This window comes from Diabrotica virgifera, chromosome 9, assembly GCF_917563875.1.
Source record: "Diabrotica virgifera virgifera chromosome 9, PGI_DIABVI_V3a".
Lineage (NCBI taxonomy): Eukaryota > Metazoa > Arthropoda > Insecta > Coleoptera > Chrysomelidae > Diabrotica > Diabrotica virgifera.
The window spans coordinates 25,746,321-25,762,171 of record NC_065451.1 but is presented as its reverse complement, the minus strand read 5'-3'; the positions used below and the strand labels follow the sequence as shown (position 1 = coordinate 25,762,171).

Below are 15,851 nucleotides of genomic sequence, written 5' to 3'. Positions count from 1 at the left end.
CTATTTTCTTTTTTAATGAAAAGTTATTCGGGTTCAAAAATTGCAATTTTTCGATTTTTTGAAGGTTCAACCACGTTTTATCTCGAAAACTATGCATCCTACGAAAAAACTTGTAAGAATATTTTTTGCTTAGAATGACCCAGAAAATACACAAAAAGTTTTGTTTTGCGAGAAATCGCTGTTATGTAAATCGTCAAGTTCTTAGTTTATAAAATCTTATCGACATCCGGATCAACTGTTAACCAAAAAATTCGTGTTCTACGGGTCAAAATACATAAAAAAACTTGGGTAAGTCCATCTGAATAAAGAAGGCCGTTGTACCCCCTGGCGACAGGACTACTCCTAAAAAGCACATTAAACGTAATAAACTGGTAACAAATCAATTGAAATTTCATAATATTTCAAGCTAGCGCGAATGAGATTCAGGCTGGCATCGGCTATCAACACTTGTAGTCAGGACCCCAAATTGCTTTCCCGAGATGCAAGTCTGCGTGTCAGCGTGTCTGTGTGTTGACTCCTGTCCTCACTCCTCACTCCTCTGCGCCAGACTTTTAAATTAAAAGATTAAAAGTTTGGTGCGTTTGAACGTGGTTTGTGTTTATTTTGATTAATTTATAATGCTGTTATTTTTACCTGTAAAGCATGGTTTTGTGAGAAAAAACTTGCGATGTATTTCTTAATGTAAGTTTAGTTTCTTTTTATGTAAATTTAATCAATTTAGTTACGTTAATCTCAAAATAATGATGGCTAAACTTTACTTACTTAACCTATCTTTCTGGTTATGTCTAATACACCGACCACGGGATGCATAAGTTGTTTTTTTTTTCAGCTTGAATGAATGATGGATGTTGATCGGATGAAACAAATTATTTATTGATAGCTTTTTACAATCGTTACGTTTTAGGCCTTTATAATAAGCATATAGCCGAGCGGCAGGCAACCCCAAAATGACCAGGTACTGACCACGGAGAGGTGAATCGCCAATTTTAGACATACTGTATGTTTTTAACGGTGCTGAAAAAGAAAAAATGAGATTTATTTTGAATTTTATGTGGGGGAACATTGTCAAAGTCGCAATTTTACCCTAAAAATAAAAAAAATGAAATCACGTTTTTGCGTTTACCTCGCTGCAACTCTGTTCCATTTTAATATTTTTTCTGAAATCTTTACAGTATATAGCTCTAACATTTCTGAACACAACGGTACCAGTTTCAAGGTTTAATTCTTATTCTGATGAATTTTTCAAAGGAAAAGGTGCGGATTTGTGCATTGCAAAGTTTAATCGCAAAAGTTGAGTGACGAAATTTAAAATTTAGCCTTTTAATCACGTTCATGTTAAAATAAAGAGTACAAAGAAGTTTTCTGGAAAATTTTAGATCAAAACGTTTTATAGAAAAAAAAAATAGTGCAACTTTTAATATCCACGTTAGAAATCCCCAATATAACGGTTATTTTTCGAGATACTGACCATGGGAAGTGAATGGCTAATTTTGGTCTTAGATTATGTTTTTAGCAGTGCTGAAAACGAAAATTAAATTTATTTTAAATTTTAGGTGGGGAATATGGTCAAAATCGAAATTTTACCCTAAAAATAAAAAAAAGTGAAATCACGTTTTTTTGCGTTTAACTCGCTACAACTCTGGTCCATTTTAATATTTTTTTGTTAAGGTTTGTACACTATAATGTTGCTCACTTTTTTGAAGAAAATGGTATCTGTTTTAAGCTTTTAGTCTCATCCAAGTAAAAGTTATGAAATTTTTAAAGTACATACAAGGTGCAGATTCGTGAATTGCAAAGTTTAATCGCAAAAGTTGCGTAGCAAAATTTGAAATTTATCTTATTAATCACGTTTATGTTAAAACAGAGTACAAACAAGTTTTCTGAAAAGTTTTAGTTTCAAATGTTTTTTAGAACAAAAATGGCGCAACTTTTAATACAGGTAGACGTTATACATCCCCAAAATAACGCTTATTTTTCGAGATACTGACCATGGGCGGTGAATGGCTAATTTTGGTCTTATTTTATGTTTTCGATGGTGCTGACAATGAAAAAGGTTTATTTTGAATTTTAAGTGAGAGAACATTGTCAAAATCGCAATTTTAACCTAAAAATGAAAAAAAAAATGAAGTCACGAATTTTTACGTTTAACTCGCTACAACTCTGTTCCATTTTACTATTTTTTCCTGAAATTTCTACAGCATATATTTCTCACCTTTGTGAAGACTATGAAAGCAACTGATGCCTTTCAGTCTTTTCTTCATGAAAGTTGTGAATTTTTAAAAATCAAAGGTGCAGATTCGTGAATTGCGAAGTTAAATCACAAAAATTTAGTGACAATTTAAAATTTAATTATTTGATTACTTTTATGTTAAACCATAGACTTCAAAGCAGTTTTATGGGCAGTTTAGATCTAGATGTGTTATATACAACACTCAACTTGACAACAAGAATTATAGCGACAAAAATAAACGAATGCATAACTCTTCAAGAGGAACAGCAAGGATTTAGGATAGGAAGATCATGCACGGATGCAGTTTTTGTAATAAGACAAATAAAAGAAAAGTCCCTGGAATACAACAAACCAGCATATATGTGCCTGATAGATTTAAAAAAAGCGTTTGATAGAGTGAGAATTCGGGACGCCATACATTTATTATATGAAAAGGGAATATCACTGGATTTAATAAAAACCATTGAAAATATAAAGATATCATAGCTATGGTAAGATGTAAGGGAAAACTATCGCAACCTATCAAGTATGAAACTGGCATTAGACAAGGAAATTCGCTGAGCCCATTAATATTTAATCTGATAATGGATGAAATCATAAAGAAAGTTAAAAAAAAGAAGAGGATATAGAATGGGAGAAAAGGAAATAAAGATAATTTGCTACGCCGACGACGCCATAATAACAGCCGAAAATGAAGATGACCTACAAATATTAATTAAAGAATTCGAAGACACGGCTCTAATATATAACATGGTGATCTCAACAGAGAAAACTAAATCGATAGTAATATCAGCGGAACCGAGACGATGTAAATTGGTCGTAAATAACAAAATAATAGAACAAGTGATGGAAACGGAATACTTGGGAATAAAACTGTCAAGCTACGGAAAAGTGGAAGAAGAAGTGCAAAAACAAGTGAACATGGCGAACAGAGCAGCAGGATGTCTCAACAACACAATCTGGAGAAACAAATACCTCACAATGGAAACGAAAACCAGGATATATAAATCAACAATATGACCGATAATGACGTACACATCGGAAACCAGAGCAGATACGGCGAAAATACAAAGACTTCTGGAAACAGCAGAAATGAAAGTCTTACGAAAAATAACAAACCAAACTCTAAGAGACAGAGTAAGAAGTGAGGAAATACGAGCGAGATGTGGTATAGAAGAAATAAACATGTCTACCAAAAGAAGAAAAATGGAATGGAATCAACACATTGAAAGAATGACAGAAAATAGAATAGTACAAATAGCAAGAGACAAATCGCCAAATGGAAGAAGATCATTGGGACGACCGAGGAAAAGATGGTCAGACAATGTAAATTGATTCTAAAAACCGAAGTAAAACAGGCATTATGCCTATTTATAAAGTAGGAAGAAGAAGAAGATGTGTTATAGAAAAAATATGGTGCAACTTTTAATTTTAAGAAAAACGTGTTTTAATTTTTTTTTATTTTTAGGGCACAATTGCGATTTTGACCATGTTCTCCCACCTAAAATTCAAAATAAACTTGATTTTCGTTTTCAGCACCATTAAAAACATAAAGTAAGATCAACATTAGCCATCCACCACCAATGATTAGTATCTCGAAAAATTAGCTTGATTTTGGGGATTTATAACGTCGATGTTAAAAGTTGCACCATTTGTTTTCTATAAAATATTTTGATTCAAAACTTTCCAGAAAACTTGTTTGTACTCATGTTTTAAAAATAATTCAATTTAAAATCTATATTTCAAATTTTGTCAGTCAGATTTGGCGATTAAACTTTGCAATTCACGAATCTGCACCCTGTACTTTAAAAGATTCATAACTTTTACTAGAATAACACTGTTACTAATAAAACACTCGTATTCTAAGGTTATTCCATATTTATATCTAGAATAGTTATCCTAAGTATAAGGTAGATATAGTACGATAATAATTCGTTACTAATAAACTCGGTATAAGTTAGATATAAGTATTCCCACTTTATTCCGAAATAATAGCTTGGCAACGTTGCAATCTTCTGCACAAATACATAGACAACGATATATTGTGTCAAATATGTCAATTTTGATTTTTCTCTGTAACCGAAAAACCAAATTAACCTAGGCGAAAAGTTTTCGGAATGATAAAAATGAGTTTTTATTGATTTTTTTAAATACGTTTAATATACCAGTATTCTTCTTTCATATGGTTTCCACAGAATTGCTGTATCATTATTATTTTCTGAACAATAACATTGCAAAAAAAGTTCCTAGGGGTAAACAAATTGAATAAAATTTAAACTAATTGACGAATCCAATACGTTTAAAATACCAGTATTCTTCTTTCATATGGTTTCCACAGAATTGCTGTATCATTATTATTTTCTGAACAATAACATTGCAAAAAAAGTTCATAGGGGTAAACAAATTGAATAAAATTTAAACTAGTTGACGAATCATCCTGAAATTTTTTGTGCATTATATGGACTGTTTGACTCAACTATTCATGCAATATCAAATTCAAATAAGTAAATCACCTACTAAATTTTCTAAAAACCTTACACCATCTTTTAAAAACCGATATTTAATTCTGAATTCCTTATCAGTGTATTGTGAAAAGGGATTTATTATATCTTTGAGAAGTTTCCTTTTTCGTGTATTTTCTATCATGTTAATTAAATTATCAACTTCTTCGGCAGCAGCAACACCCGTTAAGTTAAACACATTTTTTTATTATATAATTATTCACAAAACAAATCAAAAGATAATATATTTTTGCCCCTTGATGACATTGACAGTCATAAAATAGGTTATACCAGACTTAAACAAGGGTGTGGGTCGGTATAAACTTGGACTAAATTCTTATACCAAGTATAACCTATATCTAAGTTATTCCATGTTTATTGGTAGTGATTTTGACTATACCTAATTTATTCTCAGTATAACTTTTATACTTAGTTTATTAGTAACAGTGTAGACTAAAAGCTTAAAATAGAAACCATTGCCTCCAAAAAAGTGAGCGATAGTGTACAAACTTTAGAAAAAATATTAAAACGGACCAGAGTTGTAGCGAGCTAAACGCAAAAAAACGTAATTTCATTTTTTTTTTATTTTTAGGGTACAATTGCAATTTTGACAATATTACCCCACCTAAAATTTAAAATAAATTTCATTTTCGTTTTCATCACGGTCAAAAACATAATCAAGACCAAAATTAGACATTCACCACCCATGGTCAGTATCTCGAAAAATAAGCGTTATATTGGGGATTTCTAATGTCGACATTAAAAGTTGCACTATTTTTGAAGTTATACCTCTTTAGGCGCGATTGAGGGTGAACTTTTATTAATCTGCGCGCATGCGCACACAGACAGTATGGAGTTCGTTACTAAATGTTTTAATTTATGTATGTATCAGTCCGGAAAAGGTGTGGAAAGGATATATTAGTGTTTTTAAATATATTTTTCTATAAACGTGTTAAAAATGCAATTTATAGCACTCCATAGGAGCGTTACAAATGCTACTTTAAAGTAGCATTTAAAAATTTTAAGGCACTGCAGTTAAAAGTGAATTGTCAAATTGTGAAACGTCAAAATATTTAAATTTCATTTATTAACATTAATATTAATAATACAACTTGCGCAATTTGAAAAAGGTGGTTTAAAAGGTTTTTTAAATTTAATTTAAACTGTATTATTGCATTTAACACGTTTGTAGAAAAAAACTATTAAAATTTGTTAGAATATACAAAAATAAAAGTAGATGTTATTCTATAGTTGTTATGATTTACGTATTGACAGTATAGGCAGTTTTGTTAACTCTAAACTTTAAGCCATCAGTACAACACTAAAATACACGACAACCGCTTCCAAAGAATTGAAAGAAGCCATAAAATCTAATAAAACACCCTTCTCTGAAAAATAATCTGCAGGCGCATTTGTTTGGGTACCGGTGGAACCATAACAACGGAAATATTTTTCTCAATTCAAAGAATAACAAAAATGATATTTTAAAATGCAAATACATTACACTGGGCATAAACCTTATCTCATGAAAAGTCATGTTTCAAATTTGCGATACAATAAAGATATACAAATTTGTATTTTACTAGATAATCCATGCGTACCTACCCATTGATGGTAGAAATGTTAATCTTTATGGTAAAGAACGACCAGTGAGATTAATAGTCGTGATTTGTCTATCAATCCTTTTGATACCGTAGGTCATAAAACTGGTCATAAAATTAATATCGCTAATTTCGCATCTGCTGGTTCGCACATTGTGCCATACGCTAATAGTAAAAGCAATTCAAGAATTCTTGAAAATTGACTAAACTCATAACTCAAACTAAATTGTTGCCAAATCTATCCGTTAAAAAAATTTTTTCCAATAATTTTGATTTTTCGGTAGAAAAAAAAATCGGCAGATTAATTTGAAAATTACCAATTTTGATTTTTCGGTAGAAAAGAAGGAGAATTAGGTGGATCGGTAGATTTGACAGGTATTCGGTAAGTCTACCGAAAAATCGGTAGCTGTGGCATCACTGAATTTGAGGTAAGTCTGGCCCTCCCTATTATGAATTTCTAGATCCGCCCCTGATCCTGGAGGGATTTCTCTTTCCTCTAGTTCTTTTTCAATTCCCTTCCTCCAGCTTGTTTTGGTGGCCAAACTTCACTGCGATATGTGATTATAGTATTTTTACTACAAAAACGTTATTACGTAGGTCAAAATTTTTGACGTAAGAGAACTGTCAAAACATTAGAATGTGACTTTTCATTATTGGCATGTTTATAATAAACATGGCGATAAGAAAAGTCACATTCTAATGTTTTGACAGTTCTCTTACGTCAAAAATTTTGACCTACGTAATAACGTTTTTGTAGTAAAAATACTATACACTTGTGTGTATAAGTATGGTATTGTATAAAATATGAGCTGTTTGTTTCCTTTATAGTCCAAGAGTCAGCGCTGAAAAATTTCTCTGAATTTACTAAGGTTAGTTTTTTCATGGTTGATTTCTGTGATTGTGTAGAGAAACATACTGCGGTCGGTCAAGCGAAACGTAGAACAGGGGTTACTGAGAGGCTATCAAAGTTGCTTTCCTATGAAGGTCATTATTTCCATTTACTAAGGCTGAAAATCAGTACACACATTCTAAATTGAATATAAATGAAAGTTATTATAGTCGGTCAGCTGTATGACGGCCATTGGTCGGCCCCAATGGATGTACAGGGTTATTCACTATATTTTGACCCCCCTCTAAACTGCTTTATTTACAGGATTAGAAAAAAATGTAAAATACAAAACTTATTCAATTTTCAAATTATGATTTTTTGACATATATATCGTAGTAGTGACGTCATCCATCTAGGCGTGATGACGTAATCGACAATTCTTTTAAATGAGAATAGGGGTGGTGTGCTAGCTCATTTGAAAGGTATAATTTCCTATTCAGTAATATAAACATTAACAGGATTGTTTATACAGGGTGTCCAATTTTTTTTTAATTAAATTAATTGTTTAATTAATAATTCAAAAATTTTTTTTGGACACCCTGTATAAATAATGATCTTAATGTTTATATTACTGCATAGAGAATTGAATTGTTCATAGAGAAAGCTGTTGGTGACACAACCCTCTCCAGGCCGAAACCAAATTTTTTGAGTAGTATGGACATCTATAATGATAACCTATATGTTTCCTGCAGCCGATTTTGATGATATACATAGTTATAACCAAATAAAGATCAAAAAACGGTAAATTTTCGCTTTTTTCGTCTATTACCAAAAAGTTAAGGAATTTAAACAAATTTAAGAGTAAGAAACTCATAAGTCGTATAAAAAACTTCAATATGGCGTTCCCTGAATATGTCTATCCTTATTGGTTGCTTAGAAAATTGCAAAATAAATCATAAATTTTGAGTTTTTATAAATATTGATAACTTAAAAATGAACTTAGAACCTTCTTATTACACGGAATGCTGAACTTCTGCTGCTTAAATCATACCCTAAATTTTAAAGCAATTGGTCAAATAGTTTAAAAGTTATTTAGTTTGTTTATCAACAATTAATTTTTTTTTGCAACACTATTGCAAGTCAGAAAATGATGAAGTTACAGTAATACTTTGGATAGTTTACGAAAAAAGAAGATTTATGCTATTAATTTAATTAAAAAAATGACAAAAAATAATTCTAAATATTGCACAATTATTTTGCAAGAACATGTGAATTAAAAAAGGGGGGCTAACTTTGTCCCTAATTGTCCTAGGACAATTGTTTTTCTTTCTAAATGTGTATAAAAATTCAGTCTTTCTTAATATGAAAAAATAATTTTTCTACGGGTAACGGTTAAAAAGTTATTCTAATTGTTTATAAATAAGCAAAAAATCGACATGTTTTTGCAAAATAATTTTACACTGTTTAAAATTACTTTTTGTCATTTTTTTAATCAAGTTAATAGTATAAATGTTCTTCTTTCAAAAACTGTCCGAAGTATTACTGTAATCTCGTACTTTTCTGACTTATAGAGTTGCAAAAAAAATGAATTTGGGATAAACAAATTAAACTTTTAAACTATTTGACCAATTGCTTTGAAATTTAAAATTTAATTTAAGAACAAGAAGTCTCAGCATTCCGTGTAATAAGAAGGTTCTAACTTAATTTTTACATAAGTTATGAACATTTATAAAATCTCAAAATTTATGACTTATTTTGCAATTTTCTAAACAACAAATAGGGATAGACATATTCAGCCAACGCCATATTGAAGCTTTTTATATAATTTATAAGTTTCTTATTCTCAAATTTGTTTAGAATGCTTCACTTTTTAGTAATAGATGAAAAATGCGAAAATTTACCGTTTTTTGATCTTCATTTGTTTATAACTATGTATATCAGCAAAATCGGCTGATAATTTGCATGTTGCCAGAACCAAAAGATGGTCAAAAATTTTTTAGTTTGAAAAAATAAAAAAAAAATACATATAAAAAAAACAAATAATAAAATAATAACAAAAAAATAATAAATAAAAAAAAAAGAAAAAAAAATAGAAACAAACATAAAAAAAAAGAAAAAAAAATAGAAACAAACAAAAAAAAAGAAGTGTTTCGCACAAATTAAAATATATATTAAAAAAACAGTAAAATAATTAAAAAAAAACAAAATAAAAAAAAGAGCTACACAATGTACCAATGTATCTATAAAAATAATATTGTAGAATGTACTTATGTTTATAAGAAATTTATGACTACGAATCTGCAATCAATCACAAACAAGTCTGGCTAATTGGTTCTGCCAAAGCCATTTTTCAAAAAAAAAAACGTTTTTTTTTTTGTTTTTTTCCTAAAATTATTTCTTTTGCATGGAAAAAAGTTTTTTTTAGGTTTTTTGGATCATTCCAAACAGAAAAGGTCTTTAGTGACTTTTCTCTAAAAATGATAGTTTTTCGACATATAAGCGATTAAATATTGAAAAATTGCGAAATCAGCCATTTTTAACCTTCAAAAGCTATGTGAAAAACTTAAAATTTGAATGTTGCCAAGGTAGGTAGATATTCTTCAAACATCGATTGATGAAATCCCGAAGAGTTTTTTGCAATATAGCATTCAAAACTCCTTTGTTTTTTAATTTCTAATCACGCGTGCGCGACACTATTTTCCACCGTTGCATGTGTATACAGTATGGTGCAAATGAAAGGAATAAATTCGTTATTTCGTAAACCGGCGACTTTAAAGGAAAAAACCCGAAACCGGTCGATTTTTATTTTTAAGTTATGACATTGTGGCATATATGGTATACTAGTGACGTCATCCGTCTGGGCGTGATGACGTAATCGATAATTTTTTTAAATGAGAATAGGGGTCGTGTGGTAGCTCATTTGAAAGGTTCTTTAATTTTCTATTCAGTAATGTAAACATTTACATACAGAGTGTCCAAAAATTTTTTTATTAAATGAAATTATTTGACAAAAAAATAAGTAGAAGTATAAATAATTATATAAATCAAAAATGAATAACCATTTTCAATTTCCATTCTCGTTGGAACTTTACCGCGCTGAGCAGATGGGAAGTGAATTGTAAATTGTAGAATTCCCTCATCTTCCTTGGTCTCATCATCCGTATGGCTTTCAAATTGTAGAAGCCTCGGAGGTGTAACCAGAGAATGTTCCCATTGTTTTCATTCTGGTGGGGTGTAGAATAGCATTATGTTGTTTTGTATGCCATTAGAGTGAAAACTTAATCTTTTTTAATTATATAAATGTTTATATTACTGAATAGATAATTGAAGAATCTTTCAAATGAGCAAGCACACGACTCCTATTCTCATTTAAAAAAATCATCGATTACGTCATCACGCCTAGATGGATGACGTCACTAGTAAACCATATATGCCACAATTTCATAACTTAAAAATAAACATCGACCTGTTTCGGGATTTTTCCTTAAAGTCGCCAGTTTACAAAATAACGAATTTACTCCTTTCATTTGCACCATACTGTCGGTGGAAAATAGTGTCACGCACGCTTGATTAGCAATTAAAAAACAAAGGAGTTTTGAATATTGTATTGCAAAAAACTCTTCGGGATTTCATCAATCGATGTTTAAAGAATATCTACCTACCTTGGCAACATTCAAATTTTCAGTTTTTCACATAGTTTTTGAGGGTTAAAAATGGTTGATTTCGCAATTTTTCAATTTTTAATCGCTTATGTCAAAAACTATCATTTTTAGAGAAAAGTCACTAAAGACCTTTTCTGTTTGGAATGATCCAAAAAACCCAAAAAAACTTCCTTCCATGCAAAAAAAATAATTTTAGGAAAAAAACAAAAAAAAAAACGTTTAAAAAATTTTTGACCACCTATTTGTCCTGGCAACATGCAAATTTGTTAAAAGGAGTCCTTTTTGGGTAAGATTGTGCAAAAAATCCGAATTAGAATATTTTTCCTAGCGGATGCGCAGTGGCTTTCTGGACTATAGAGATGTCCATACTACTCAAAAATTCGGCCTGGAGGGGGATGTGTCACGAGAAAAATCTTATTTCTCTGGAATATAAGGGTATCTACGGCGCTCTCTGAACGAATTGAAGAAATATACTGACCTCATTTATCTGAAATATGAACTGATATCATTTATCTGTATGACCGATTTTTGAATAACGATGGAATGATTTTTAATAAATATATATGTAGTCCGTTGTCACTTTTAAACCACAAATGTCAATTTTTATGATATAAGGATAATTCCTTTTTCTTTTATGTTTTAGGATAAAGTGTTCCTTGTTCATACCCCGCCAATAAGCCAAAACACTGACTGAACAAAATGGAGGGATTTATAATATTTCTGATAGTTGCCACGGTTATTGGCGTATCTGCTTTGTTCATTAAAACATGCATAAAATGTTTTAGTGTTAAGAAACCTCGACAATCTCAGAACAACAACTTCGTTTCCGACAATTACGATTACGAAGACGGAGTGATCTTCACCAGTGAGCTCTATGGAACCGACTACAATGTTGACTCTGTCAACGAAGTTACACATATTCATCACTTCGAAACCAGTGATAACATAGATACGACACCAGGTGACACAGACAACACTGGATCTGGAGTTGCCTCTGGTCTGGCGGGTGGTTTTGCAGAAACATTTACTTCTTCGTTCGCTGATCCAGGGGGGAGTTCCACGTACGATTCGGGTGGAGGTGGCTTCGACTCTGGAGGCGGAGGGGACACTGGAGGTGGAGGAGACACTGGAGGTGGAGGAGATACCGGCGGTTCTTACGATTAAATGTTCAAATGTACTCAAATAATGTGTATCAGAATTTATAGATTGTACTGATTACCTTAAGAGCGTAGGTCCAAAATTTCGGCTCAAATGCTTTTTAAATGCATTCATTTTTTTTCGAATACTGAGAAAACTAATATTTTTGAAAAATTTAAAGGCAGAATTAAAGATTACATCATTACCGAGGGCCGAAAGTCCCTTAGAATAAACAAAAAGTTTCTTTTCAAATTGAGATATTTGAACTTAAAAATCACAATACATTTTCTCTTTTTTTCTCACCCCTGTAACCAGGGCTGAGTTTAGGTCAATTGACGCCCTAGGCAATTCTCTAGTAGCCGCCCTTCAAACATGTACCATTTTTGCGAAAAAAAAATTGCAGACATTTTTATTTAAATAAGAATACACTAAAAATGTATTTAAATTACGATGTTTATATACCTATAACAGAAAAAATTGTCATTACAGTTAGATCACATCAAAGACTACTTTAAAAAAAATTTTGTCTTAACAAAATCGACAAATTGTTAGCACGTTCTTGCGTCATACTTGATGGGAAATTATTTTTAATTCTTGTCATTTTCGAAAACGACCTTTCAGCGGAGACGTTGGCAACTGGGATGCAAAAATAAATGTGCAAAGCAATGTCAAAATTAGGGAAAATGTCTTTCAATCCACTTAGTGCAGTCACTGAAGGTTTTCACCTCCGATTTCGTTGAACCTCCATCGATTTTCATGAAAATTGGTGAGTAGTTAGAGGATACCTCAAGGAACAAAGGTGACATGATGCCAACTTGCCCTTTTACTATGGTGGAAAAAAACTTGAAATAAAAAAGTTGTAAGCTTTAAAAAGTTCTGTCCGAAAATTTTTTTTTTAATTTTTGGCGGGAAATTTAAATTTTAGAACGATTTTAAAATTTTAAATGAGTATAAAAAAATAACTAAGACATTCGTTTTCACAAAAAAAATATATAACGTGTATTTTAGCAAAATGTTTCACCCTGAATTTTTTCAAATTATTAAAATTGGTGGAACGCCCCTTTAAAAATAAAAAAACCACATTTTTTCGGTTTTTTTTTTTCGTTTTTTGATACAATTTTATACATATTTTTCAAAAAAGGTAACACCGTCACTAGAATAGGTAGAAAACTGAAAAATAATTGGGGTTTGCTCAATAAAAATTTTTTGTAACGCCATCCATTTTCAAGATACGGGCGTTGAAGAAAACAAAATTTTACACATTTTTTACGATTTTGCCGAAACTGCTGGCAACATTGCAATAAAACTTGGCGGGTTTTAAGAGGTAGTTGTTGTGCATGTTTTGACATACAAATTAAGGATTTGATATTCATCATTGGCGCGCATAGGGGTAATGGTCTGAACTTTTCAAAGAAAAAAGATAGTACGCCACTGACATATTTCAAATTAACAATCATTTTTGAATTCTTCGTTCAATTTGCGATAAAAAAACTATTTTCTCATTTTTTTCATACGACGCGCCGTTTTGCTGCAAAAAATAAAATATATTAACGCTTCCAAAGTATTCGAATTAGTTTTTATTAATGGATGTACGAGTTTAATGTATGTAGATGTAGAAACTATTTACTAGAAGTTCGAACAATTTGTAAGGGTTAAGATGTTTTATTTTTTGAATAAAAATGGCGCGTCTTATGAAAAAATCCTTAATTGTATGTCAAAACATGCACAATAACTACTTCTTAAAACCCGCCAAGTTTTATTACAATGTTGCCAGTAGTTTCAGCAAAATCGTAAAAAATGTGTAAAATTTTGTTTTCTTCAACGCCCTGTATCTTGAAAATGGATGGCGTTACAAACAATTTTTATTAAGCAAACCCCAATTATTTTTCAGTTTTTTACCTATTCTAGTGACGGTGTTACTTTTTTTGAAAAACATGTATAAAATTGTATAAAAAAACTAAAAAAAAACCGAAAAAATGCGGATTTTTATTTTTAAAGGTGCGTTTCACCAATTTTAAAATTTGAAAAAATTCAGCGTGAAAGATTCAGGGTGAAAACGAATGTCTTAGTTATTTTTTTATACTCATTTAAAATTTTAAAATCGTTCTAAAATTTAAATTTCCCGCCAAAAACTAAAAAAAAAAATTCGGCCAGAACTTTTTAAAACTTACAACTTTTTTATTTAAAGTTTTTTGCTAGTTCTCGATGCGGCTGAGATAAAAAATAAAAACATAAAAATTCTAATTGGGCTCTAGGTGGGTCACATGACCACCTAGGGGGCTAAACATTTCAGAAAGTTAGGTTCACTATACAGTGGAACCCCGATAAGTCGGCCCCCGATAACCCGGAACTCCGGCTAATCCGGACCGATTTTTATCAGACAAACATTTTAACAATAAAAATGTATGTAATATAATATTTGAAGGGCTCGGGGCAATAAGGGACCTAAGCCACATTTTTTGAAATTTGACGATTTTAGTAAAACGGGCCCTGTAACAATGGTCTCAAGCCACCAGCGAAGTTTTACGGCTATTGGGCAATAAATGTGGCCACCAGGCTATAATGACCTTGTTGCCGACTTGCAAAATCATGGATAATTTTTAAGCAAGAACGTCATAAGCCACAGTAAAATCAACATGGCGACACATGATCGGAGAATGTTGAAAGAAAAACAATTATTTTATAAGGAAAAATACAGTAGTTCTGGTTCGGATTTTGACTCTGACGATTCTGTAAAAGATCGAGAATATTCTCCGCATACGAGTTCCAGTGAAAGTTATGAATCTTCTCCGAAAAAGGTAAGTAAACATTTTAGTAGCTTGAGACCTTCTTGCTGTAGGATATGTGGCTTGTGTCTTAATAATTTATAATAACATTATATTTACTTTTTTAGTAAAACGTAGCCCCAAATAACCTGTTTTAAATTTTTTTATTGATAAAGAGCCATTAACACTAATATTCTATTTAAATTCGTTTGTCAATAACACGTTTTAAGACCAAAAAAGTATTTTATTTAGTAGGTGGCTTGGTCCCTTCTTGGTTCGATAACGAACACCCAAATTCCATATTCATTAAACACACCCTAAATGGAGCGTTTGATGAAGTAAATGTTGGTAAGAGGGTTGTAAAGTTTGGTGACAACAAAAAGCTTAAAAAATATACATATGGAGGACCAATAATACTGAACATCAAAAAAATTCAGGATATAAAGAAACTTTTACAATATATTCCTCTCGCAAACCAGCAGTTTTACCTCAGTATTATTGGAATCAGTACAAGTAACATTGAACAAGACTATAACCATTGATGAAACAGAGGAAGTAGACAGGGATGATAAAACCGATTTTTTTTAATAAAAAATAATGTAGGTATATTCTTGATTTTAGAATGGTTCATTTTGTTATTTTCAAAAAGGTCATAAGCCACATTTATTTGTTTAATAAATTTTTTCTTAAAAGATGCAGTATCATTTTGTATCTGTCTTTGAAAAAATATATTTAAGAATTTATTATGCATGTAAGGAATTAAGGTAAACATTATAAAATATAAAAATGTGATTTCAGGATTTTGTCAAAAACTTTAAACGTGATTTACTCAAAACTTTTCAAATGAGGCTTAGGTCCCTTATTGCCCCGACCCCTTCATTTGAGAGATAATGGGTATTTGTGTAATTTGAACTACATATACCATAGTAAAAATGACTCATGGTACACCACATTCATTGTCCTGTTATCGAAAACAACAGGTACCTGTAGTATCCTTTATTTATTTGAAACTGTCTTAGCATTGTTTAGAAAAGACTATTAAAATTCTTTTTTTAACAATGGTCTTAGTCATCACTGTTATTAAATAACATAACATCAGAGACTGTATTGTGTGTAGTAAAGTCGT

The 15,851-nt window shown here is 31.0% G+C and overlaps 1 protein-coding gene across 3 annotated transcripts in view; it reads left to right on the top strand.

The window, feature by feature from the left end:
- Window positions 1-12,234, top strand: part of LOC114334257 (uncharacterized) — a 233,071-nt gene extending 220,837 nt beyond the window's left edge. For 2 of the 3 annotated variants that reach the window (XM_050660939.1, XM_050660940.1), the window contains exon 2: window positions 11,467-12,234. In XM_050660939.1, the coding sequence (XP_050516896.1) occupies window positions 11,523-11,987 (465 nt within the window). In that variant the 5' untranslated portion in view covers window positions 11,467-11,522 and the 3' untranslated portion in view covers window positions 11,988-12,234. Of the gene's footprint in view, window positions 1-519; window positions 682-11,466 lie in introns of those variants that run through there. The other variant, XM_028284293.2, reaches the window with a different exon arrangement.
- Window positions 12,235-15,851: the final 3,617 nt, after the last annotated feature.